Raw genomic sequence first — 23,624 nt, 5'->3', positions numbered from 1 at the left:
ATTGTTGTAGTGACCTCCTATTGCTACATATGGCAATATCATTAGGACAAACCATTATAATCATATTCTTTTCTGCCATTGTTCTATTTTCCACTTGATATAAATTAGCCACAAATCCAGTGACCTGTTGAATTAATATAAAAGCCTAGGCAGTGGTTGCAAAGATGAGTGGCCTTTCTGTGCAATGCATATGGCACTTCTATCTTGTCTCCATTTAGGTTGGATTTGATGTCAACTCTTTGTTTCTTCAGGTGAATATAGGGCAACCTTTTGTCATCATGGCAGATGTTTTTCTGAGCCAATTATGTCATGTCTCTTCCTGCAATCTTGTGGTTTCAGTTCCTTTAGAATAATACATTTGCAAGTTATCTAGAAAATTTCTGCTTGCAAAAAGGTGCTTCAATTTCTATATTGAAGCTCTAGGTTGACCTATACCCGCCACATATATTTCTTTCTTGAGGTGTGCATTCTGCAAGAACACTTCAGAGCAGCAGAGGTGTTTGATCATCAATTTCTGGTTTTGGTAGATATACTAGATGGACTGATTGTTCTATGCAAGTATTCTGAAGTTTGTTACTATTAAAAGTGAGATTGTGTCCGGATGTAGTGTCCTCGTGCCAGTTAGATATATAATGGTGGGCATGGGCATGCATGATTAGTGGAATATGAGGTTTGGTTCAATGGTCGGTGGAAGTCCATTGGCTGCTTGTGAGCATTAGGATTTTTATTCACATCATGCTTGTCAAGGGAAGACGTCTCACTTAAGTAATGCAGTGACATGAGACCTAACTTTGTCCTCTTTGATAGTTCCTTTGTCTACAGGTTTATTAGGTAGACGGGGCATTTCATCATTCGCATCACAAGCACCGAATCATGCGGATGGTGACGCATGGCATGTTTTCAGGTAAGCAGTATCAAGTCTTTTTGATGTAGTGTTTTCCCTGATTTGCCTGCTCTCGTAGGAAGTCCACTGGTCATGTGGGGGATGATTTGTTGCAGTTTGTCTGTCTTCTTCAATAATTCGGTAGTTGCTAATTTTTTGAGTCTTTAAATAAGAACATGAATTTTCATATGAAGTAATTCCAGCTGCAATTTGGTTCCTAAATCTTAAACAAAACAAATAACCAAAAGAAAATAATAATAATAATCAGTGTTCCCCTGTTGCTGTTTTCTTTTTCTTCAATGCATAGTGTATTAAGTTATTGGAGTTTATTTATTAGCCTTTTGTTTTTCCATGTCTTCAGATATATCTTATGTTTCTGTTTAATTTCTTAACCTTTTTTAAATATCTTATTCATGACATAGCTATCAGAAACTTGTTGTTGGTTCTTGTTTTTGACTTAGACAGCATGGAATTATATCCAAAGTAGACAAAAAGATGATACAATTATCAGATATAAAATCCTTACACTAAGAATACTTCGGATTTACATAGATTGATGCAATCAGCATTAATAGCAAAAGAAACACTCATTAAAAAAAGAATTATCAAGGCATTCTCCGCATATGAATGAATTAGAATTAGCATCACAAGGATTGATTATACCACATTATAACATCATACGAGTAGTATTCCCAAAGCTTGGTAGTTCTTTGATATGGAGAGCTCGTTCCGACGGGGTAACTCAAAATGGGTCACCTGAACGGCCTGTGCTCGAGTTCGAATGAATGGGTAACTCATAAAACCTCACCAGCTACACGCAACCCAAGCTCTGAGATTGAAAGGCCTTCAATAAACATTTCCTGAATATAACAGAATGAAGTTATTTAGAAGTCCGTAATTATCTAATATTAAATAGTAAGTTAAGAAGATGGGAAATAGTTGGATAAGAAGATAACATACACTGTCAGATTTATTTTCGAAGAAAAAAATCTATTGTAGACAAGAATGACACAGATACATTCTCCATACAACCTGTCACTTTGTTCTGATTCTTTCAGATGCACTCAAGCAACACAAAAGAATTATACTCTCGACACCAAGGAATCTATAGCAAGAGTATAATGATTTAATGGGTGTTTCTGATGGAATGAACTTCATACACTCATGCAATAACCCGTATGGCTCTCAAAAGTAAAATCTTTTAACTGAGATAAACTCTTTCTGCATATTTCCACTGCCTTAATGATGCATTTTGTCCACAAAAGAGCAGATAATATAAGCAAAAGGCCAACTGATCGGGGGCTGTTCTGTCTTTTGCTTGCTGAAGCAACTTGTTTAAGTAGCAATTGAATGTTATTACTTTTCTTGCTCATTTCCTATGCCAAGTTATACAATCACTACAAACATACAATCTCATTAAGACATTAATGTTGTACAAGTTGGAAGAAAAAAATTGTACTCTCTAACTTGTATGTTCAAAAATCCATAGGTCTACTAACTATATACAAAGTTCCCTCATTTAATTTAGAAATTGTGACACTCAAAATAACCAGTGTTGAACCTTTGAGAGGAATCCTGTGAGCCCAGCATAACTGTATAGCTCATAGCTTAAAAGAGTCATGAGATAAATGAAATAACTAGGACAGTTCAAATTATCAAGTCTAGAATGCAATCAAGTATTAACAATATATTCATTAAAAAAAACATAAGGAAATATAAACCCTATTTGAACAATCAAAATATGCACAAGTTTTCTCACTGGTTTGTGTTACCATGTTGTGCCTAAACACAAGAAAAGCCATGTGTTGCTTCTGAAAGAATAACCAGAAATATGTGTGATTAGGATGATGTTTCTTTTCCATTAATGTTATCATATCTGTGTAGTTGGGTCACAGAACAGAGTCACAATACTACATAAAAATCATGATAATGTTTAAGTGTGTGTTTCCTTGTCCACATGTGTCCTAGCATAATCACTAATGTCCAAGAAGAAACAACATTGAAGAGATGCCTTTTGCCAGGAACCTCTCCCTAATGTTTTAATAGAATACTGATTACTTTTCAGTTAAGAAACCATGTTTCTTGATGGTGGCAATGCATTTACTATGAATCTTTTTTTTTTTTTTTATCAACTTCAAAAGCTTGGAGCTTTTATTCTTTCATGTTTTCAATAACCAAAAACTCCCCAGATAACCACTTGAGTTTTGCATGTTCATGTAGCTACTTCTCATCCCCAGAACTACACTGGTTTTACCAATTCCAAGATTGTACTCATGTTAAGTCATAACCATTGGGAACAGTCTGGCTAAACAAAAGAAGTGGAATCTCTGAGCTCTAATACTTTATTGTGAAACCAAAATCAAATAAGATATTAAGCTAGCTTATTCATAAAATTCCAATTGATTTTCTAGGCTGTCATTTGGGATCTGCCATATGATTTACAAAGGACTTGTCCAATTACAAGGAAACTGAGTTCTTCAACTAAAGTATAGTTATAAAGTTAAATCATTTTGTTTTTGTTTTTTGGTGTGTGAAGAAATAAGTCACTATCTCAACAACCATAGAAAAGTTTAGAAAAATGAAAATGCACATGATATGATCACATATATAAGCTACAGATCCTGACTTTTATCATTTAAATTTAAAGGTACTCTGGTCATGCACATATTGCAGTTTCCTTCGTCTTTGTTTAATTTCTCACACTAAGATCAAGTTGAGACAGGAATCAAATGTAGTAGCAGAGTAAACAGCAAATCTGTGGGATCTACTGTAAAGAACGTTGTAAGTGAGAAGAAGAGGAATTTACCTTTTTAATTAGGGCACTGTTGAGAAGCAGCTTTGGTTGCGTGGATCGACTCGTAGACGAGGTGCCGCAACCCAGGTTTCAGCTCCTTGTTGCAGAACTCCTCGTATGCCTCCCTTTCTCCTGCTTTCTTCTTCACCTCGACCACTACAATTGATGGTGTGAGCTCGAATATCTCGGCTGCAATTGTCAATGGCCCCCTCTCCCCTTCTCTCGTGCCTTCCAAGCTCACTCGACAATCCTTCCTCCTCACTGTGAAACTCACCACCTTGGCGATCTCCTCCAACTTCGATATAATGATGGGTACGGGCTCCTTGGACAGGAACCTGGTCTCCTCCCCGGTCTCTTCGAACAACCCTGAGAGGTCGAATCCCCTGGAGAAGGATATTATGTCGAATGCATTGAGACTTGGCGGCCTCGGCATCCCCTGCCGCGCCGCCCGCCTGTCATCGGACAATGCCGAGGGGCAGGAGACAACCGAGCAGTCGGATTCGGTTTCCCACGCGGTTGTGGCTTCGCTCTGTTCATCGATCTGCAGCAGGGGATCGTCCAGGGTGTGTAGCTGGTCGTCGTCCATGTAGAATTGGACATGGCGGAAGCCTTTCTTGAACCACTTATCCTCCATGATCTCCGGGATCGTGATCCGGGTCCGGGAGTTGGTGTCGAGCAGGCGGCGTAGAAGCCGGACGAGGTCCTGCGAGAACCACCGCGGGCACCTGAAATCGCCTTTGTAGATCTTTCTGTACATCGCCACGATATTGCGGTCGTGGAACGGGAGGTATCCGGCCATCAACACGAAGAGGATAACGCCGCATGACCAGATGTCGACCTTGGAGCCGTCGTAGCCCCTCCTCGACAGCACTTCCGGCGCGACATACGCTGGTGTCCCGCAGAAGGTATGTAGCAGGCCGTCGCCGCCTCGGCTCTGCTCGGCGACGGCCGACAGCCCGAAGTCGGAGACCTTGAGGTCGCCGTTCTCGTCGACCAGCAGGTTCTCGGGCTTGAGGTCGCGGTGGAAGACGCCGCGGGCGTGGCAGAAGGCCACGGCGGAGATGAGCTGCTGGAAGTAGCGGCGGGCGGTGTCTTCCCGGAGCCGGCCCTTGGCGACGCGGGAGAAGAGCTCGCCGCCGCGGACGTACTCCATGACGAAGTAGATCTTGGTCTTGGTGGCCATGACCTCGAAGAGCTCCACGATGTAAGGGTGGCGAACGCGGCGGAGGATGGCGATCTCCCGCTTGATGTGCGCGACGAGCCCCCACCTGACGATCTTCTCCTTGTCAAGAGCCTTGATCGCCACGAGCTCGTCGGTGCGGACGTTGCGAGCGACGTAGACCTTGGCGAAGGTCCCGGCGCCGAGGAGCTTCCCCACCTCGAAGCGTCCGAGGAGGATCTTGGGCTCCTTCCTCGCCCGCTTATCCGGCTGGTTTCTGGCTGCTGCCATGGATACGGAGGCTCTGATCCTCCAATGGCGACCTCGAAGCTCTCTTCTTCCCTGTTTGTCTTGGGAGCTCGTACTCCGATGGGGAAAGGAATCTGGGGAGTAAAGCAAATAGAACAATAGAATGGGAAATGGGAAATGGTGGAAGTCGGGGGTGGTACATATAGAGGCGTTGGCGGTGACTTTGCGAGGGAGAAGAAGAAGGCGACGGCCGATTCGATTCGGAAGGGACGGAAAAGAAGCAGTCGTCGGACGCTCCTCGACGACCGTTAACGGCTCAATACTTGGTGCAAGCTTATTTCATCGCCGCACGAACATTTCCGTTGGACCCCACTGACGGGTGAGCACTGGGGGACGCGTGCGTAGGTTACGAGTGGCGGGAGGAGGTTAGTCTCGTCGTTGCTCAAGTCGTTGCTCGAGCAGTAACTAAAGTCGCGGGTGGCGCGAAACTCCACAAAGCCACGAAATCGTGGTCGACGTCTCCTTTTGCGGTGGAAGAGCTGAAGACGGTTAGGTAATTAGATTATTTTTATTGTGGGTTCAATTAATTTTTGTCCTTATCTATTTGATTAGATGAATTGGCCTCGACTCATTTGTGTTCTCTTTTCTTTATTTAATTATCCCTTATCTACTATTGAATGGAAATTGGATCTCAGGGTTGAATTTTTGTAGAGAAACATATAAATTATTTTGTGGATTGGATTATGGGATACAGAAGAAAAATATATTTTAATTTCATATTATACGTTACAATGTCCATGGATCATGTTCATGTGTTTTCTCGTATAATATTGAGGCACATCATCAAAATAGAGATGTCCTTGTAAAGGAGTTGACGAAGGATATGTTGATTGTAACTATTCAATTAGGTAAGATGCTATGATCCTATTTAATTAAGTAAAATATATTATAAATTTAATTAAATTAATTATTAGTCAATAGAAAGAAAGTCCTTGATTATTATGTATTAAATTTTTTATTTTATTATTTATAGGGTATGTGAATCTAAAAATATAAAAAGAATGATAAAAAAAGATGAGAAAACGAGTATAGTTCAATCGATATCTTTACAACTTTCGAACCCGATGATGATCCGTTTATATATCAGATAAATTTTTTTAATAATATTTAAAAATATCATCTTGAAAAAGTATGATAGGATCCATATAACTTTAGTAACTAAGATATTGAGGCACACCTCAAAATAGAGATGTCGACGAAGGATATGTTGATTGTGACACTATTCAATTAGGTAAGATAGTGTGATTCTATTCAATTAAGTAATATATATTATAAATATAATTAAAATAAGTATTAATTAATAGAAAAAATATATGATTATGTATTAAAGTTTCTATTTTATTATTTATAATGGTCTATGAATCATAAAAGAAGAATAAGAAGAATGATAAGAAAAGATGAATCTAATTCGATGGATATTTCGGACCGATGATGATGATGATCCATTTATATATCAAATAAATTTTTTAATAATATTAAAAAAAATATAATCTTCATTTTGATCTATCGTTATTTGATTTTTATACTGATAGATGCTTAATTCGTTAGAAAATATTTTATGTATCACAATTTATATGTTTTTCTAATAAATTAACTTTTTGAAATTTTTTTTTTCTTTCATGAAACTAGTTGGTTTGCAGAGAATTCCACATCTCATCAAGCTTTTATTAAATAGAAATGCCACTCTTATGACTCATACAATTTCTAGATGATCATGAAATGTCATCTGTCCATTTGTACAACATACTTTTATGAAAGATATTTCTGATAACATAGCAATTCATTACAACTACCGTCTTATTAGTTCAAATCCAGCTCATCTTTCGATTGCATTAATTAAAATCGAGTCAAACACAGATGAATACGACGAGCTTCCAATCGATAAGACTCGTTGCTTGTACATCGAGTATGATCAAATATAATACGCATTCGTTCTTCTCAAACGAAGTAGGTGACATCAATCTAATGTGGATCTGATTTGGCGTGACATAAATTATTAACCTCTTAATGTACCAAAATAATTCTCATTTCAATAGACGTGCAAAAACGTTGATGCGGTGGACACGCAAAGCTACAACAAATTGGCTGAAAAATGTAAAGAATATTAAGAGAAATAAAGCACGTACGACATGGTGGAAGAAACGATGTGAAGTTGACGGTGATCCGTTGATGTTGACTTCGCATCATCCACCTTTTATTTTTGGATAAGGTAGCATATACTCTCTAAATAAAATACACGTTATGTATTTGTACTTGTTGAATACGTGGATACCACGAGGATACACGTGTAAAAAAAGACTTCATAATTATTTTACAGTTCATAAATATTATATTTTTTTATAAACTATATGTTGAAAAAAAAAGTTGTTGGCTTATCAATTCAATATAATCTGGACTCGTATGTATAGGATTCTCTAAAGTACTTTTGATATGGAAACACCGAGAGTTCTGATTGAGTTCGAGAGAGATTTTATGATCCAATGTCCAAATTAGTAAACTGAAATATACAAGTGTAGATGGGAGTGGTAAAAAAAGAATCACGTTAGTATTTATGTGACTTTATAATACATTTGAAAAATATAAACACCAATTGACATTAGAGTAATTTAGATGATAATATTCCTTTAATTTTTTAGATATATATATTTTAGTTCAAGCTTAGTGTTGTTAAGTGTGGTTAGCAGTAAGCGACGGAGTCGATTAGGTCCGTTTTGATGCTTTTGTGGTTTTATCGGTTCAATCTTAGCTCGTTCGACATACAAGCGGACTCGGGTCATGTCTTGATGTCACTGTCGTATTCGGCTTCTCGGATTCTTATGGTGTTGGGTCCAATGCGAGATTGAATTGTGTTTGATTTGATCGATCGGATCTTGAATATTGACCCGATATCATTCATTGATGACCCGTTCGGAGATCGAACCGGTTTAGCTCGACCAAATGCTGAATTAGAACCCGAACCCGTCTCGATCCTCCTCGAGTCGATCGCACGCACGTCTTTTGTACTTGGGCGAGACGGAAGAGGAGGAAGAGAAGGATGATGAAGACGAGACGGCTTTGGAGGCGCCACGAGCGACATTGCGGCGATGGCATGAGTTACGAAACCCTTTGGAGCCCGGTCGCTCGGATCCCTACGCCGCCGCTTTCCGCGATGCTACGGTCTTCGCCCTTCCCCGTCATCTCCCTTTCTCCTCTGCCGGGCAGCAGCTGTGCATCGTGGATCACGCGGATGCTGAGACCGCCTACGTCAACCGAGCCGGAGGTGATGTTTAGGTTTCTTGATTTGTTCGTTTTTCAGTTCAAGATTCTTGAATCTGTTCAAGCAAATTAGCTATTCTCTCTGTCCGTGTTCTTGATTATGTTTCTATTTTGCCTATTCAATCACAATATTTTTTCTGGCTGCACATGGAATTGCTTTATCCTCTACATTATGGGCTTTGGGGATTCGGGTGGATTTGAAACTATACCTTTTCTTGATTCGTGAAACGTGGGACTTGACAGGATGATAAAAATCTTAAGCAGTGGTAGAATTGGCAGTTTTATGGTTGGAGCCGAGGTTAAAGTTCAGGAGCTTACTATTTAGAGCCCTTCTTTACTATTGACAACCTCTTACTATTCATAATCCTTTAAAAACTTAATAAAATAATATTTAATTATTTACAGCCTCTCTAATTCCGATTTTATCATTTTCTTTTTTTCCCTTCCCCAAATCCCCCATGATCACCACTTGTGCACCCTGCCGCTGATCGTCGCCTCCCAGCTCATGCTCCCCGTCGATCGATTGTTCCCCCCCCAGCCCGCGCTCGCTGTCCCTTGACACTGTCATATGAGGAAGAAGATGAGGAGGAGGAGGAAGAAGGAGAGGAGAAGAATAAGAGAGGGGGATGAAGAAGAGGGTATTTATGTCTAATGGGATTGACTACCCTTTCTACAACGAAGTATCTAAATTACCCTTTTTCTAATTTATGCAAAATCACCGCAAAGTTTCCTTTTCACATATTTTCCTGTCCAAATGAAGTATTTGATAGACATGTCAAAGTATTTGATAATTGAAAGATAAATATATGGTTATATAGGGTCGATTTAGGAGGCTAACTGTGTAAGGACAAGGAAATATGACAAAAAATATTGGGTATTAAGAAAGCTCCTGCTGTCTCATATTCCAAAATATTGACTATTAAGAAAGCACCCGTTGATAGAACACCGCCAGGACCTAGTCATGTATTATGCTGATGGATGTTATTGAATCTGTGACTGAAGTTGCTCCGGTTGAATGTGTTGATTAGCATAGTTGGTAAAGACTTTAACAGTTCATCTTTAGATCCTAGGCTCGAATCTCATATTTGTCACTTATCCTTTGTAAAAGAAAAAAAAAGAAAAGATTACTCAGGTTGAAGCTGCAAAAAATGATACTTAAAGCTGCAAAAGGGTGGTTCGTTAAGTAGGTTTCTTCATCTCCATCAGCTGAATGCCCTAAGGAGCTTCCTCGACCTAAGATTTACCTTTTCCAGTTTGCCTTTGTTACTTTTTTTTCTAGATAACTATTGAACCATATAATGTTAATGTCAGATTTCTTTATCGTTTTTATCCTGATATGTGCTACTATGTTGTGCCATTGGGCAAACTGTTGCTTACTGTTTGTCTAATATGCATAATAGCGCATGATGTCTGCAGTCATCCAATTGATAAATTGATGAAAGTTCAGTGTAATTTAGTACTGCATATATAATTTTGTTTATTTACTAGAAATATTTGTCTACTCAACAAAATGTTGTATTGATAGAAGTGACAAAGAGAAAGTGACTAGGAACATATATGAAGCAGCAGACCCATAATAATAAGGATGATTTTGATGACTATAAGGAATTTTTACATATCCTCCTGCATTCATGTAACTTTCTACAGTTTTTCACGTGTTTCTATCATCTCACTTTGTATCGTTTTATGGGGTTACTTCAGGAAAAGATAAACGAGTTCCTTGTGTATAAGAGGGCAGCAAAAAGTTTCAGAGCTGATTTGTGTAACAGGAAGGATTCTTTGGGACTTGCTTCACTAAAGATGTTTCTGACCCTCTTGGATATGACAAAAGTGACTAGGTTGATGAAATTGGTCATTGACAGTGCCTTTGATCTTTCATCCGTGCATAAGAAGGCTCTCTATTCTGAGTTGCAGACGGCAAAATAGAGGAGAAGCAGAGATAAAGAAGTCTGGTGTCAGAAAGTTTGACAAAAGATCATGACGCATTCAAAGTTACTGGAGATTTCGGAGAGGTGCTTGATCAATCTTCAACATTTATGGTCAAATCACTCCTATCAGTAGAAACAATCTTCAACGGTGAAACTTGTCTCTGTGCCATTGCTGATTCTTCCTACTTTTGATGGTCAAACAAGAAAGTTTAATATTCTCACTCTCTCTTTAGGAAATTTATGCCTGAGACCAATTTGTCGCTTTGCAGGAACAAATGTACTTCTTGTACCTCTCTTTTACCCAGTCTATTGGGCAGATACAGGTATTACAGCAAAGGGCAGTGCTCCATGTAGATGCCAAATGTTATAGCTACCCAAGATGATTGATGAAGATCTCCTTTAAAGTGCAAGATTCTTCAAGATGATTAATCAAGAGCTACCCAAGGTGACCGAAGAAGAGCTCCTCAAGCATAAGATTCTTAGTGTATAATCCTGGTGGTCTTCACTTTCATATGTTGTCTGGTGCCAACATGAGATGCAAATGTTTCATCTGCAGTCAGATCACCACCACTCCTACCTGTTGGGGGTATCCAAAGAGTCTGAACTTTATTATCGAGGCTGGACTGTACTAAATTTTGTTTTAGTTCTTAGTATACATTCGGCGTATCTCCCAATTTCCACAGTGGAATGCTTGTTGCAAGTATGGTTGGATTAGCTTATGAGCAGATAGGCTTCGGATGTTGGTGGTCGGACTTTTAGTCGGGTTTGACTGGAATCATAGCCCGACCCAATTTGTCCACGCAAATATTTCTATGCTGGTCAACACGTTGACCGTGTTCTTGCGATTACAACATTTTAGTAGATTTCTGATGATAAGAATAGTTGTGTTGGAAGTCTTGTTCAGGAAGGTTGGGTGGTGGTAGTGGCAAAATGTGTCATTCACATTTGTTCCTGTATGGAACTATAATGGCTTGAGAGAATCGTTGGAATTTTCCGTAGTCTGCTGCCTACGTTGGACCGTCTTAAGTGGCAACCAACCCAGGGAGGGAGAGCGAGAGAGAAAGAGAGAGAGAGAGAGAGGTGCAGATCATAAGATCGCCGATTCCCGTCTGCATCATAAAAGCGTCCCACATGGCTTCGCTGCCGCTGGGACCTCACCATCCCCCACCACCGCCCGGCCACGCCGCCGCCGCCGCCTCCCTGAACCTCGCGCCACCTCCCCGTACGGAATTGGCCGACAACAAGGTCTCCCCCTTCTCCCTCCCCCATCTAACCTCCTTTCCTCCTTTTACTTTGGGATTTCTTTGCAATCAGCGCAAAAGGCGATGTGCGCAGAAATTCCCTTCGTCGGAGCGGACCGCTATGGCATGTGGAGAGAATTCTTCGTGTTTTTGGATTTTCTGGGGATAATATCTGATCTTTTTCGGGGTTCTACTTGTTAGAGGATCTTTCAGTGTTGCTCTTGCGAATCTTGATGACAAATTAGGTTTCAGCTAGGCCGATAAATTAGTGGAATTCTTGTTATTTTCCCCCTCGTTATGTGGTCGGCGTTTTCTTGTTTTTCCTGTTAACAAGCTGCAAGATTTGTTCTTCTACTTCTGCTTTTTCGGCGGCGCTTTATTTGTTTCGTGTTTTCTGTGGATTTGTTGGTGTAATCACATTCGGGATTTTGTCTTCTGATCTTCTCCTTCTGAGCCCCTTATATGTTTTCTTTAGGGTTTAGAAAGTCTTCTTTCATGATTTACTGCTTGTATTATGGTTAGTGTTATTCCTCTGATTCTGTTCTTTCACGTGGAAAAATCCTTCTGTACCATTGATGTTCTTGATCGTCCGGTTGCTTGTTATTCGTACTGTCTATAGTTTGCTTGACTAGAATGTTTCTAATTTATTCCCACGAAACGCTTCTGTGGTGTTTTTCTTGTCTGATCTGCAAACTTTCACCTATTTGTTGATCTTTTTCAAGATCTTGCTTGTCCTTTCAGTTTTCCTTCACAGTCTTAACGTGCCTCCTTGTTGTAAGCTCGGCTGGCGCTTTTTGTCAGCATAGTCCCTGTACTTTTGTTCACGTTGGACATATCATATACATGTTGCCTGTTGGAATATGATTTTTCTTGCAATTAAATTTGCAGCTGCTTCGTTTTATTTATTTTCTTTTATATTAAATGAATTGTTAGCAGTTTCCATTTAACCAATTTCCAACAATTTAGCACAGCAAGCATCTGTTGTCGAGGGGAATGAACCAGTAACTGGTCATATCATCTCCACCACCATCGGAGGCAAGAATGGCGAACCAAAGCAGGTTAGAAGCCAAAGGCACTATGTATGATGATATACCAAGTGCGACTTGCTGTTTTAATTCACATGTTATGATGCCTTTTACTTGGCATGCAGACCCTTAGTTATATGGCAGAGCGTGTTGTGGGGACGGGCTCATTCGGAATTGTCTTCCAGGTTTTGTGTTAAGACATTTTTATAGATGTGGTACCAGTTTATGCTCTAGATTCAAATGTGGTTATTTGTGGCAGGCCAAATGTTTGGAAACGAGAGAAACAGTTGCAATAAAGAAGGTTTTACAGGACAAAAGATACAAAAATCGTGAACTTCAATTGATGCGCACAATGGCTCATCCAAATGTTATCTCTCTAAAGCATTGTTTCTTCTCATCCACAAGTAGAGATGAGCTTTTCCTTAACCTAGTTATGGAATATGTGCCTGAATCTCTTTATGGTGTCCTAAGGCATTATAGCAATGTGAATCAGAGGATGCCACTCATCTTTGTGAAGTTGTATACATATCAGGTATTTTTGCTGGTTTTCTTCCTTATATTTCTATATGATATTCATTCGAATGTTTAGTTGAATTATCTGTGCAGATATTTAGAGGTCTGGCTTATATCCATACTGTTCCAGGAGTTTGTCATAGAGATTTGAAGCCACAAAATATTCTCGTAGGTGTCCATTACTTAAACTATCGAGAAGCTGTTAAATTTTTTATTTTTTTGGTGAAACTGTCTTTTCTCTTTACATTCAATAGGTGTCCATAAGTTAAATTATTGAGAAGCTGTTATATTTGTTCTTTTTTTTGGGAAAAGTCTTTTCCTTTTACATTCAATTGTGCATTCTGCAGGTAGATCCCCTCACTCACCAAGTCAAGCTATGTGATTTTGGAAGTGCAAAAGTTCTGGTATGTTTTGCTTGTAACATAATTTATGGCTTTTTGCTTTTCAATTCTGGACATTTTTTGGTGTATCAAGTTGGTTAGGTAATTATGATTAGTGATGACCCCTCCTGATTGAAATATGCCTACCACCATTCCACATCTAAAATCTAACAATAAGAGAATGGATCCTTAAATGGTTAATCTTGTACCTGAAAAAAAAACTTGGTAACAGATGAGTTGCTTATGGGTTCCCCATTAAGTTGATGAAATGGAAATGCACCCAGAATTTTCTTAGTATGTATCAAGGTTTAGTTCTTTTAAGATACCTAAACAAAAATATGCAATTATCAGAGGAACACAAATGCCCAAAAATTAAGACAATTGGTGCTGTACTAAAACTTTCTTTTTCTGCCTAAGTCACACCTTTTCTTTTTTCCAGATGGAGAGGCATCATGTAAAATAAATGGATATGTGTTTCTAACTGTAAACTGATTGTGTAGGTCAACATAAGAATTCGGGGTCTTGAACTGTCTGAGTCATTCCAGTCTCCCACCCTGTACCATTGCCACTTAGTTTCATTCTGAAGGGGAACATGCATTTATTGAGTAATAATCAAGATGAGTAATCTTATATAACCATATGAATTGTTAAATCAACACTCTGCTTATTAGGTGGTATATTCTGAAGATCATTATGATGATATATCCATGAACATCTTGTCTGGCTATTGGATTTCGTACATAAACATTTTGAGTGTTTGATGCGGGTAACTTGAGTTCTTGTCCTTTGCTTTCTTCTTTCTAGCTGTTTTGAGATTGAAAAGAAACGTACAAGAAATATCTGCACTGGCTTCAGCAGATACTGCATTATTGTCATGGTTGTGTGAAATGATTAGATGAGGCATTGCATTTTCATGTTTCACCTCATACCAGATGTAGATGTTTTTAGCTTATATTTGTTTGTATTTCCCTTGGCATATTTTTTATTGTCAAGCAAATTAATTCTGTTGAAACTCTTGTGGGAGTAAGACTATGTATATTGACCCCCAAATTCCATTGGTGAGAGCTTGTATGTTGGATTGCCCTTTTTCAAATGGTTCCAGGTCAATCATGTAATGCCCCTTGCTTATTCCGGAATATAACGCTTAGCTTTAGAATTTCTGCAACACTTGTATATTCAACATTGTACTTAATTAGCAGAGTATCTTGCACTTATACAGTACTATTCTTGGATACATTCTTTTCTGGTTTCTAATGTCACCCTCATTTTCTGTTAATTGAACTCTTATACCAGGTTAAGGGTGAAGCAAACATATCTTACATTTGTTCTCGCTATTACCGTGCTCCAGAGCTTATTTTTGGCGCAACAGAATATACAACATCCATAGATATATGGTCAGCAGGTTGTGTTCTTGCTGAGTTACTACTTGGCCAGGTAAGCATTATTATAATCTAATGTCATATGACAAATTTTTTAAGATTGTAAATTTAATGTAGCATGACAGAATTTTAATCATTTGTCAGCCATTATTTCCTGGAGACAGTGCTGTCAATCAGCTTGTTGAGATAATCAAGGTTTGATTTCGTGGTCTGCATGGTTATTAACTAATTTGGGATTCTTCTGATCATGTGTAAAATAGGAGATGAGTTGCTTTTCTGTAGGTTCTTGGAACTCCAACCCGTGAGGAAATTCGGTGCATGAATCCTGGCTACACAGAGTTCAGATTTCCACAGATAAAAGCTCATCCATGGCATAAGGTAGGTTCACCCTTTTTCAAATGACTGTATGGCTTTATTTTGTGTAATCTATCTTATCGAATATCATGATATTCAGAACAAAGGTGCTAGCATATCACTATGGTTAAATTTTAACTTTGAATGAACTGTATGATTTGTGAGCTAGCTTTGCATTTCATCAATATTGATTTCTATATCACAGGATCAGCAGAAGTAAGCTAGCCAAGGCTGGAGAATCAGTTACAAGTCTTTGATCTCCTAGGCTATTCTGAAACTGTTTCAGAACCTTATGCAAATCTGGGCATTTCTTTGAGCATGCAGAACAACTATTTTGGTTATTTCCTATATTTTGAGTTTGCCAGAGATATGCATCATCCCTTGAATCCCATGCCAAAAACATTTCATAAGCTACTAAAATGTTTATTGGGCGCCCTTTAGATTGTAAAACTGTGGTTTTCCTCCTCTATATTTGACTTCAGCGAGATGCAAATGTATGGTTGGCATGTCTTTGCCAAATTAATTGGTCACGTAGCTACTATCATCTTTGTCCTGTATATCGAAGTCCGTCTTTGATCATGGAAAAATTGGCAACCATCCAACTTGGTTCAGTAGTTCACAGAGCCAAATAATTCAGATTCACCATCAACATTTCTTGAAAGCGTTCTCTATTGTCTTATTTAGACAGTTTGTTGCAACTGTGCATATTTAATGTAAGTGTTAGAACTATAATAAATTGTGATTTTCAGATTTTCCACAAGCGAATGCCGCCAGAAGCGATAGATCTTACGTCACGCCTCCTCCAATACTCCCCAAGTTTTCGTTGCACTGCAGTAAGTACTCCACTTCTAAGTTACAAAATAACTTACAGCTATCTACTGGATTAGAATTTAAACTGGATTATAATCGGATCTGGAAATTTGTAATTGTGAAATCCTTGATCATTTTGATACATGCATAGTAGAGCGAAGTTCCGTTGTTTTTTCTCTGCTCTTTCTCAACTTGATCTTTTGTCTAGTTGGAAGCATGCACCCATCCCTTCTTTGATGAACTGCGAGAACCCAATGCACGATTGCCAAATGGTCGCCCTCTTCCTCCTCTTTATAACTTTAAACAAGAAGTAAGCATCTAACTTTTTTGAATTCATGTCCATAATTTTTTTTTTCCCACGTGATACTTTTTTTCCTTCACTGAACATAATGCATAAAATGCTAAAAATAAAAAGAAATCTGAATGCTGCATATATTTGTTTTACATTTACATGTTACACACTGCACTATGTTGTATGTGCTTTGCTGTTTACAGCATAGATGCAACACCAATCTTTATATATCACATGTCATGCATGGATGCATTCACTTGTAGACACGGCGAGAAGTAATCTTTATATATCACACCGCATGCATGCAAGAAGGTATCTTCCAGTCATGTTCGGGTCTGATTGGTGATTGCATGGAAGAGTTATAATTTAGAAAAAATTTTGTTTCAACTGATGTGGAGTTTGTTAGCTTTGACAATTGGGAGTTTGATGAGGTGGAGAAATTTGGATTAATCTTCGATACCTGTGAAATTAATTTTTGTGGCCCATTGACATCGATGATATCGCTTGAAGGGATTGTAAGACAAGGGTTGGGATCCAAAACGACAGGAGACCTAGGGTTCTGGTTGTTTATCTGCAGATATTAGAAATTAAGCAATTTGAAAATGCATGAAACCGGTAGACATAATGGCCAGTTTTTTTATCTTCGCAGTTAGCTGGAGCATCACCAGATCTCATCAACAAGCTGATTCCAGAACATGCCAGGCGTCAATCTGGTTTCAGTTGCTTGCATATGGCTGGAACATGAGTTGGAAACACTGTTGCGGTGTTTTTTTTTTTTTCAGTAATGAAAATCTGGGGAAAAGATGAATCAGCATAGTGGGAACTGATGAAAGGTAGCTTATCTATTCAGTCTCGGGAACATGGATGTAATTTGATGGTGCTGGGTGTTGAGATGTATGACCGGTCACAAAGGTGTGGTTCAAGATTTCTCTGCGGTGTTTGGTCCTTTTTTCCTTGCAGCAGCTTGGTTCCTAGGCTATATATATTTTTCACTACGCCGGAGGATACATGCCGGTGTGTAAATGTGCTACCTACCTACCTACCTACCTACCTACCTACCTACCTAACCCAGTGTTTTGCGGGTGCGGAACTGGAAAAATCGGAAATCTACGTAACACGCTCATTAATACGGCTTTTGCTTCTTGCATGTCTCGTGTTTTTTTTTTTCTAACTTGGTGGTGGATGGTGTTTTTTTCTAACAATATTTTAAAAAAAAATCTAATAATATATAATCGAAATTATATAGATATTCTTTTGAACCGCTGGTAATCCGACCTGATGGTGTACGATGTTTTTTCCAACAATATTTAAAAAACATGTTCATCGGTACTAAAAGAAATATAAGACCAAATCCTATCTAAAAGCGATGATTAGAAAATTATATACTATATTAAACATACGATGTTAATAAAAAAGATTATAAAAACTCCGACCTGCCGGATTCGAACCAGCGACCTAAGGATTTATCTGCGACCACTACAGTCCTCCGCTCTACCAACTGAGCTAAGGTCGGTTGTTTTTTCCAACAATATTTAAAAAACATGTTCATCGGTACTAAAAGAAATATAAGACCAAATCCTATCTAAAAGCGATGATTAGAAAATTATATACTATATTAAACATACGATGTTAATAAAAAAGATTATAAAAACTCCGACCTGCCGGATTCGAACCAGCGACCTAAGGATTTATCTGCGACCACTACAGTCCTCCGCTCTACCAACTGAGCTAAGGTCGGTTGTTTTTTCCAACAATATTTAAAAAACATGTTCATCGGTACTAAAAGAAATATAAGACCAAATCCTATCTAAAAGCGATGATTAGAAAATTATATACTATATTAAACATACGATGTTAATAAAAAAGATTATAAAAACTCCGACCTGCCGGATTCGAACCAGCGACCTAAGGATTTATCTGCGACCACTACAGTCCTCCGCTCTACCAACTGAGCTAAGGTCGGTTGTTTTTTCCAACAATATTTAAAAAACATGTTCATCGGTACTAAAAGAAATATAAGACCAAATCCTATCTAAAAGCGATGATTAGAAAATTATATACTATATTAAACATACGATGTTAATAAAAAAGATTATAAAAACTCCGACCTACCGGATTCGAACCAGCGACCTAAGGATTTATCTGTGATCACTACAGTCCTCCGCTCTACCAACTGAACTAAGGTCGGTTGTTGAAATGTTTATCAATTTAATGATCATATATATATCTAAGGTAAACATACGATATTAATAAAAATACTATAAAAACTCCGACCTGCCGGATTCGAACCAGCGACCTAAGGATTTATCTGTGACCACTACAGTCCTCCGCTCTACCAACTGAGCTAAGGTCGGTTATTGAAATATTTATCAATTTAATAATCATATATAATATATATCGGAGGTAAGGGGTCCGCACATCAGTTTATATGGTGGTTCGGGTCTAATAACCTTTGAGCTTTTCCGGTTCAAATCCAAGAATCGTTCCCAGGAATCGAGAAATCCCCAGTCCTGGCGATGGTGCAGCCGGAGAAGATGAGGACCTCGACGTCTTCGCCTACGACATGGTTGCGGATCGTGTGGCCGACTTTGGACGGTGCCGGCAAACTCTGGGACGTCGTGTTGTTGGCGGACGGCGATCAAAGCTAAAGCTGGCCTTTGATGGCGTAGGAGAGCACGTCCATGACCCTTCCTCGTTTCGCAAGAAAATGGCTCCATTGCCAGGTAAAATCTTTGGAGATTGTCATTTAAGTAAAGATTGATAGTTAACATTTGACTATTCCTGACTTAAATAATCCTTTGTTGCAGAGAAAGAGTATGATAGATACATCAGTTTGTTGGACATAGATCTTGAATAGTTGACTATAGCTCAGTAAACATAGTTTGAATCATCAATTATACCTTCATGTTGTCTTCAGCCTGACATCTTAAGAATATGTATAAATTTTTTCATTGGATTATTGCACATCATTAAACAACTTGAACAGGTTATTCTCAGAATGCAATAAACTGAAATAAGTTACCAAGTTATATCATGGGGATTTGCTATATTTTGCCAATTCCATGTTTCATTTGGATTATTGAATTCCCAAATGATCTTTCTTTTGTCATTGCCAATGATGCCTAGTCAATATAGCCTGTTAATGAAGTTAAAAACAAAGGACTTCTACAACTTAGGTTCATCATTTACTCAAGTAGTTTTCTCCTCCTAGAGATTGCAAATAATGCTGAACTATGATTTACCTATAATGGATGGATGGCTCCAATGTACAATATTTTGGATCAACTTTCTTTGTTTTGGTGATGCGGAAAGGTCATATTAAAGGATTCTACAAACAAGAAATATGGTTAGAAGACCTGATTTTCTTGAGGATTTTTTAGCCACAACCCATCTGACACTTGACAAAATCAATGCCACAACCCATTCAAGATGCTAAACATTCACAACCTGTGTCACACTTAGAAGAACATAGGCAGCTGATGGCTTCTAATTAAATGCAAAATTATAGGACCACAAGTAAAATTGATGTTTAAATAAGGGATCGAGTAGCGATATCCATAATGCACTTTTTATATCTTTCTTTTATTAAATCGCAAGAATGACAAAAAGTTGTCTATTTGCACGGGCTTCTTTTTTTGATTGACACCTTCCAGCATATATAGATCCTGCATGGAATTCGACAATCATTATGAATATAACTTTGAGAAAACTGTATATCCTTCTTGTGGTAAACAAACATAACAACAACACAAACTAATCAAGCATAAGTCAGTTCTGCATGAAGATACAGTTCCTGCAAAATGTGTGCATTTGTTAGAGATGACTGGACATGGATTTCTCTGACTACATGAACACCATTTAGGCTCGATGTTTTCTGCATCTAAGTATTAAGCATGTACTAAATCTTGATCTAATAAACTACTTCCAGTTGTAGTTTATGAATTAGAAAATATTAGTTCTCGTTCTGAGGAGAAGCCATTGAACTGATAAAGGTGCTTATAGAATTACCTCTGACTTGCAACTAAATGAAGAATTACGTGGTTTTGAGAGCATGGATGGTCCTTCTAGAACTGGAACTGCTTTAGCAAGCTCTACTCCTGTCAGAAATAATCAAGTGCGTTAAGGTCACACCTTTGGAGGGAATTAACTTTAATGATATAACAAATGCTATTAGGAAAAGTAGGTAACTTAGTAGTCTGACTCTATGCTAGAGTGGCAAATTAATCAATTAACTCTGGAACTAGTATCAGAAATTTTGTGCAGGAGCTAAAACATGCTTTCAGGTCACCGAGATTTTCAAAACAAGTGAACGAGTCATTTCCTAGAGGTTAAAATGGGGAAACTAGCAGACCTGATATTTCACTAGATAGCTTACTTACCCGAAATCGTTCCATTGCTTGCCGGCATGAAATGAGTACCAGCTTGGGAACCCAAGAAATGTTCCGTCACTGATGAATGGTCTTTGGTGATAGGAACTTCAGCTGGTTGAGAATTTGTCCCCTCAGTCCTGTTTGTCTATATTGAATTAGATGCCATGCATGATAAAATATTGTTTAGAGCACACCAGGTTCGATACTAATGAGATGAACCTTGGGCCCTGTGCTCAAATTTCTCTTAAGAAAATAAAGAAAGGTATAACGAAATATAAACTAAGAGGAGGGAAACAAACACAACCTGGAGAGATCATCACTTGACTTCCCAATACACTGGGCCGCTGTTCCAAAGGAAGTATCAATAGATAAAGAGTGTGTGTCGAATCAATGAACAAAAGTAGGCTGTTTAATTATTTAATAGAAAACATTTTTTTCGGTAAGTTTAAGTAAATGAACTTTTCTTTTGTTATCCATTATGATACTATAAAACAATGTTTTTTTTTTCTGGTATATAGTAAAAATATTGAAAATCCTGTGTTTAAGTGTTAGAATTTGGGATCCATCTAACAAGGATAAAAGATGGTACCTGGTGAAACATAATGCTGGTGTTGTCGAGGGAACTTGATGCTTAGTTGCATGCTAGACAATTCGAGACTTGTAGCATAGTGTTGACAGGTGAGAAGTCTCTGTAGCCATGATGACCATTAGATGTGTATTTCATAAATTTTCCTCAAAGACATAACATTTCTTGACATAAAAGAAGAAGGCATACAGAATACAGTAGAAAAGTGTCTGCAAAAACAAAATTTCGACACTGCATAGTCTCAAGGAAATTATAAAAGCATGACATCATTGTATCATCTGTGTTAGACTACTACTACTGTTGTGATGTTTGGGCTGTTTCTTTTAAGTGTGTGTGTGTGTGTGTGTGTGTTTTAAGCCAATTCTTTGTCTCTGCTAAGCAAATCGAGAAAGATCCTCTTGCGTCATAAATGACCGCATCAAGGAAGATAGATCAACTACTACTAACAAGATGACCTCCTGTTTTGTTTTCCAGGGGGGAACAATCTGACCTGCTTCAAGCAATCAATCCTTTGCTCTGTCTGCACAACCACGGCATTGGCAAGGGGACTCTGCTCCAGCTTGGAGGAGACATTTCCTAAATGGTCGACGACTGCCACCATGGCTTCACATATATAGCTCTTTGTACCCTCCAAAATCCTACTCATGTCGCAACACAACATCACCAAAGAAGGTTCTTCTGTGGACTGAAAAGAAAGAGGGGGAAACAACTCACATTTTCTTGTGCTCGGACTTGGAAAACGCAGTCTCGCAGTAATCCGCTGCATGGTGGAGCTGTGAGCGCAGGTCCTTCAACTCCTGGAGTCAGCAACGTAAAAGGAGACTCACATTAACTGGAGCAATCTACGGGTGACACAAAGGAAGAGGAACGCAAGGTTCCGAACCAGTAGAGCATGGTGGAAACGCTCTTCCTCGCTCTCGTACTCCCTGTACTGAGTCGATGGCACTTTGGAAATGACGGTTGTCGACACCTTGGTATCTTTGCCTTCCTCCATCAACCTGTAAGGCGGCAGCAGCAGCAGCAACAGCAGCAGCAGATGGTGGATGCTTTGAGAAGAAGATGACGAGACGTTCCCAGTCGCGTGATCACTTACTTGCCTTCGAATCTATTTTCCACGAAGCTACGGACAAACAAGTCAAGTAAGTACCATATCACACCTCGATTTATGTGCACTTTTATCATAGTATCAGTGTATGATCGAGATTAATATATTCTCTACCACCACCATAGAGAAACATCAAACACTTGGCAACCTTCCATTTGGCCGCCCTCTAGTTGTGGTTGGTAGGGATAATTTGGACGTGGGGATGACAATGGGATGTACACTTGAATTCTTGTGCTAACGCATATTAACTATCAGTGTTTAAGCCTTCAATCACATGAATGATGAGGATGCAGATGACAGCACATTGTCCTTTGGAATTTGGACATCTGGAATGGGTCCATGAATTCCATTCAAACAAGCATGTCATTATTGTCCTTCATGTAATGGGTCCAGCAACCCCCATTTAAACCAGCATGTTCCCAAGCACTAACAAAATTTTGTTCTCCAGCTTTTTTGTCCCCCCTGCGGGATGGGGATGACCATTTTTTTTTCTTCTTTTTTTCCAATTCGGATTTGGATCTATCAAGGAATTTTTTTATAAAAAAAATCAAACTAAGAACTTGCTGATTGCAAAATTTTATGAGTCAAAATAGCTTGTGATGATATCATTAACCTTTTATATTAATAAATTAATAAAAGTAATTATGTTTCGATAATAATTATTAGATCGAATGTGTCAACTAGTTTGGCCGGTAAAAACATCGATAGTATATCGTAAAGTCCTGAGCTTCAATTTAGTTTTTGTCACTTATTTTTTTATTAATAATAATAATATTATTATTATTATTATTATTTATTATATCGAGCGAATGGCTAGATTGAAAAAAACCAAGAACTAAGATCTTCAATCAATTCGATTTTACAAATTAGATTGTTGATGCTACAAAAAGTGGGCTGACTTTTTTTGCTTTCTCTGCCCCATTTTTTTTCGTGATGTATTGGATGGATTCATTTAGATTGCGTCCTCCTTTTTCTTTTTTTTCTTAAATTGGATCCATCGAACCCTCTGGTTTTTTTTAAAAATATAAATAATATCTGTCTTCTCTATAAACGGATAAACCAGCCTGTATTTTAACCAAACTCGACGAGTTGTTTTGCTATTCCCAAAGCTTCTCCAGCAAGGTGTGGATCCCTATACTGATCGGTCCTCTGTCATGAGAAACCAGGCACAGAATATTTCTTAAACAGATACCTGAAATATAACAAATGGTCAAACATCAACAAAAATCATACCAATGATA

The 23,624-nt window shown here is 38.4% G+C and overlaps 3 protein-coding genes and 5 non-coding genes across 11 annotated transcripts; 1 reads left to right on the top strand and 7 right to left on the bottom strand.

Annotated features, from left to right (window-relative positions):
- Window positions 1-1,391: 1,391 nt before the first annotated feature.
- Window positions 1,392-5,497, bottom strand: LOC135592591 (CBL-interacting protein kinase 19-like). The gene is made up of 2 exons (XM_065082132.1): window positions 3,690-5,497; window positions 1,392-1,743 (listed from the first exon to the last, which is right to left on the bottom strand). The coding sequence occupies exon 1, from the start codon at window positions 5,125-5,127 to the stop codon at window positions 3,694-3,696; it is 1,434 nt and encodes a 477-aa protein (XP_064938204.1). The 5' UTR covers window positions 5,128-5,497; the 3' UTR covers window positions 1,392-1,743; window positions 3,690-3,693.
- A 5,708-nt stretch (window positions 5,498-11,205) lies between these two features.
- LOC135582138 (shaggy-related protein kinase eta) lies at window positions 11,206-17,268 on the top strand. 4 transcript variants are annotated; one of them, XM_065082134.1, is made up of 12 exons: window positions 11,206-11,573; window positions 12,541-12,627; window positions 12,720-12,779; window positions 12,854-13,126; window positions 13,201-13,275; window positions 13,455-13,511; window positions 14,781-14,921; window positions 15,011-15,061; window positions 15,149-15,244; window positions 15,970-16,053; window positions 16,239-16,340; window positions 16,972-17,268. In XM_065082134.1, exons 1-12 carry the CDS (start codon window positions 11,460-11,462, stop codon window positions 17,065-17,067), a joined length of 1,236 nt encoding a protein of 411 aa, XP_064938206.1. In that variant the 5' UTR covers window positions 11,206-11,459; the 3' UTR covers window positions 17,068-17,268. The 4 variants fall into 4 exon arrangements, with proteins under 4 accessions (XP_064938206.1, XP_064938207.1, XP_064938205.1 ...); XM_065082135.1 differs by having other exon boundaries at window positions 13,201-13,279; window positions 13,459-13,511; window positions 16,955-17,268; XM_065082133.1 differs by having other exon boundaries at window positions 11,208-11,573; window positions 13,201-13,279; window positions 13,459-13,511.
- Window positions 17,269-17,749: 481 nt separating this feature from the next.
- Window positions 17,750-17,835, bottom strand: TRNAY-GUA (transfer RNA tyrosine (anticodon GUA)). Its single transcript is given in 2 exon segments — window positions 17,750-17,785; window positions 17,799-17,835. It is a non-coding gene; the product is annotated as a tRNA-Tyr (tRNA).
- Window positions 17,836-17,974: 139 nt separating this feature from the next.
- Window positions 17,975-18,060, bottom strand: TRNAY-GUA (transfer RNA tyrosine (anticodon GUA)). The gene is given in 2 exon segments: window positions 17,975-18,010; window positions 18,024-18,060. It is a non-coding gene; the product is annotated as a tRNA-Tyr (tRNA).
- Window positions 18,061-18,199: 139 nt separating this feature from the next.
- TRNAY-GUA (transfer RNA tyrosine (anticodon GUA)) lies at window positions 18,200-18,285 on the bottom strand. The gene is given in 2 exon segments: window positions 18,200-18,235; window positions 18,249-18,285. It is a non-coding gene; the product is annotated as a tRNA-Tyr (tRNA).
- A 139-nt stretch (window positions 18,286-18,424) lies between these two features.
- On the bottom strand, window positions 18,425-18,510 carry TRNAY-GUA (transfer RNA tyrosine (anticodon GUA)). Its single transcript is given in 2 exon segments — window positions 18,425-18,460; window positions 18,474-18,510. It is a non-coding gene; the product is annotated as a tRNA-Tyr (tRNA).
- Window positions 18,511-18,590: 80 nt separating this feature from the next.
- TRNAY-GUA (transfer RNA tyrosine (anticodon GUA)) lies at window positions 18,591-18,676 on the bottom strand. Its single transcript is given in 2 exon segments — window positions 18,591-18,626; window positions 18,640-18,676. It is a non-coding gene; the product is annotated as a tRNA-Tyr (tRNA).
- Window positions 18,677-19,743: 1,067 nt separating this feature from the next.
- On the bottom strand, window positions 19,744-22,288 carry LOC135594211 (probable protein ABIL5). The gene is made up of 8 exons (XM_065084618.1): window positions 22,162-22,288; window positions 21,993-22,075; window positions 21,769-21,916; window positions 21,282-21,381; window positions 20,997-21,036; window positions 20,702-20,829; window positions 20,331-20,419; window positions 19,744-19,987 (listed from the first exon to the last, which is right to left on the bottom strand). The coding sequence occupies exons 1-8, from the start codon at window positions 22,270-22,272 to the stop codon at window positions 19,892-19,894; spliced, it is 795 nt and encodes a 264-aa protein (XP_064940690.1). The 5' UTR covers window positions 22,273-22,288; the 3' UTR covers window positions 19,744-19,891.
- Window positions 22,289-23,624: the final 1,336 nt, after the last annotated feature.

Source organism: Musa acuminata, chromosome BXJ1-9, assembly GCF_036884655.1.
Source record: "Musa acuminata AAA Group cultivar baxijiao chromosome BXJ1-9, Cavendish_Baxijiao_AAA, whole genome shotgun sequence".
NCBI lineage: Eukaryota > Viridiplantae > Streptophyta > Magnoliopsida > Zingiberales > Musaceae > Musa > Musa acuminata.
The sequence above is the reverse complement of the archived record's forward strand: the minus strand, read 5'-3'. Positions and strand labels throughout refer to the sequence as shown.

Excerpts from the sequence above, each read along its gene's own strand:
- LOC135592591 (XM_065082132.1), bottom strand. The coding sequence starts at position 5,127 with ATGGCAGCAGCCAGAAACCAGCCGGATAAGCGGGCGAGGAAGGAGCCC.
- LOC135582138 (XM_065082134.1), top strand. The coding sequence starts at position 11,460 with ATGGCTTCGCTGCCGCTGGGACCTCACCATCCCCCACCACCGCCCGGC. Across the intron at positions 15,245-15,969 it reads AAGCTCATCCATGGCATAAG|ATTTTCCACAAGCGAATGCC; the intron begins GTAGGTTCACCC and ends TGTGATTTTCAG. Across the intron at positions 16,054-16,238 it reads CAAGTTTTCGTTGCACTGCA|TTGGAAGCATGCACCCATCC; the intron begins GTAAGTACTCCA and ends TCTTTTGTCTAG.
- LOC135594211 (XM_065084618.1), bottom strand. The coding sequence starts at position 22,272 with ATGGAGGAAGGCAAAGATACCAAGGTGTCGACAACCGTCATTTCCAAA. Across the intron at positions 20,420-20,701 it reads AAGCAATGGAACGATTTCGG|GAGTAGAGCTTGCTAAAGCA; the intron begins GTAAGTAAGCTA and ends TATTTCTGACAG. Across the intron at positions 19,988-20,330 it reads CATTTAGTTGCAAGTCAGAG|GATCTATATATGCTGGAAGG; the intron begins GTAATTCTATAA and ends AATTCCATGCAG.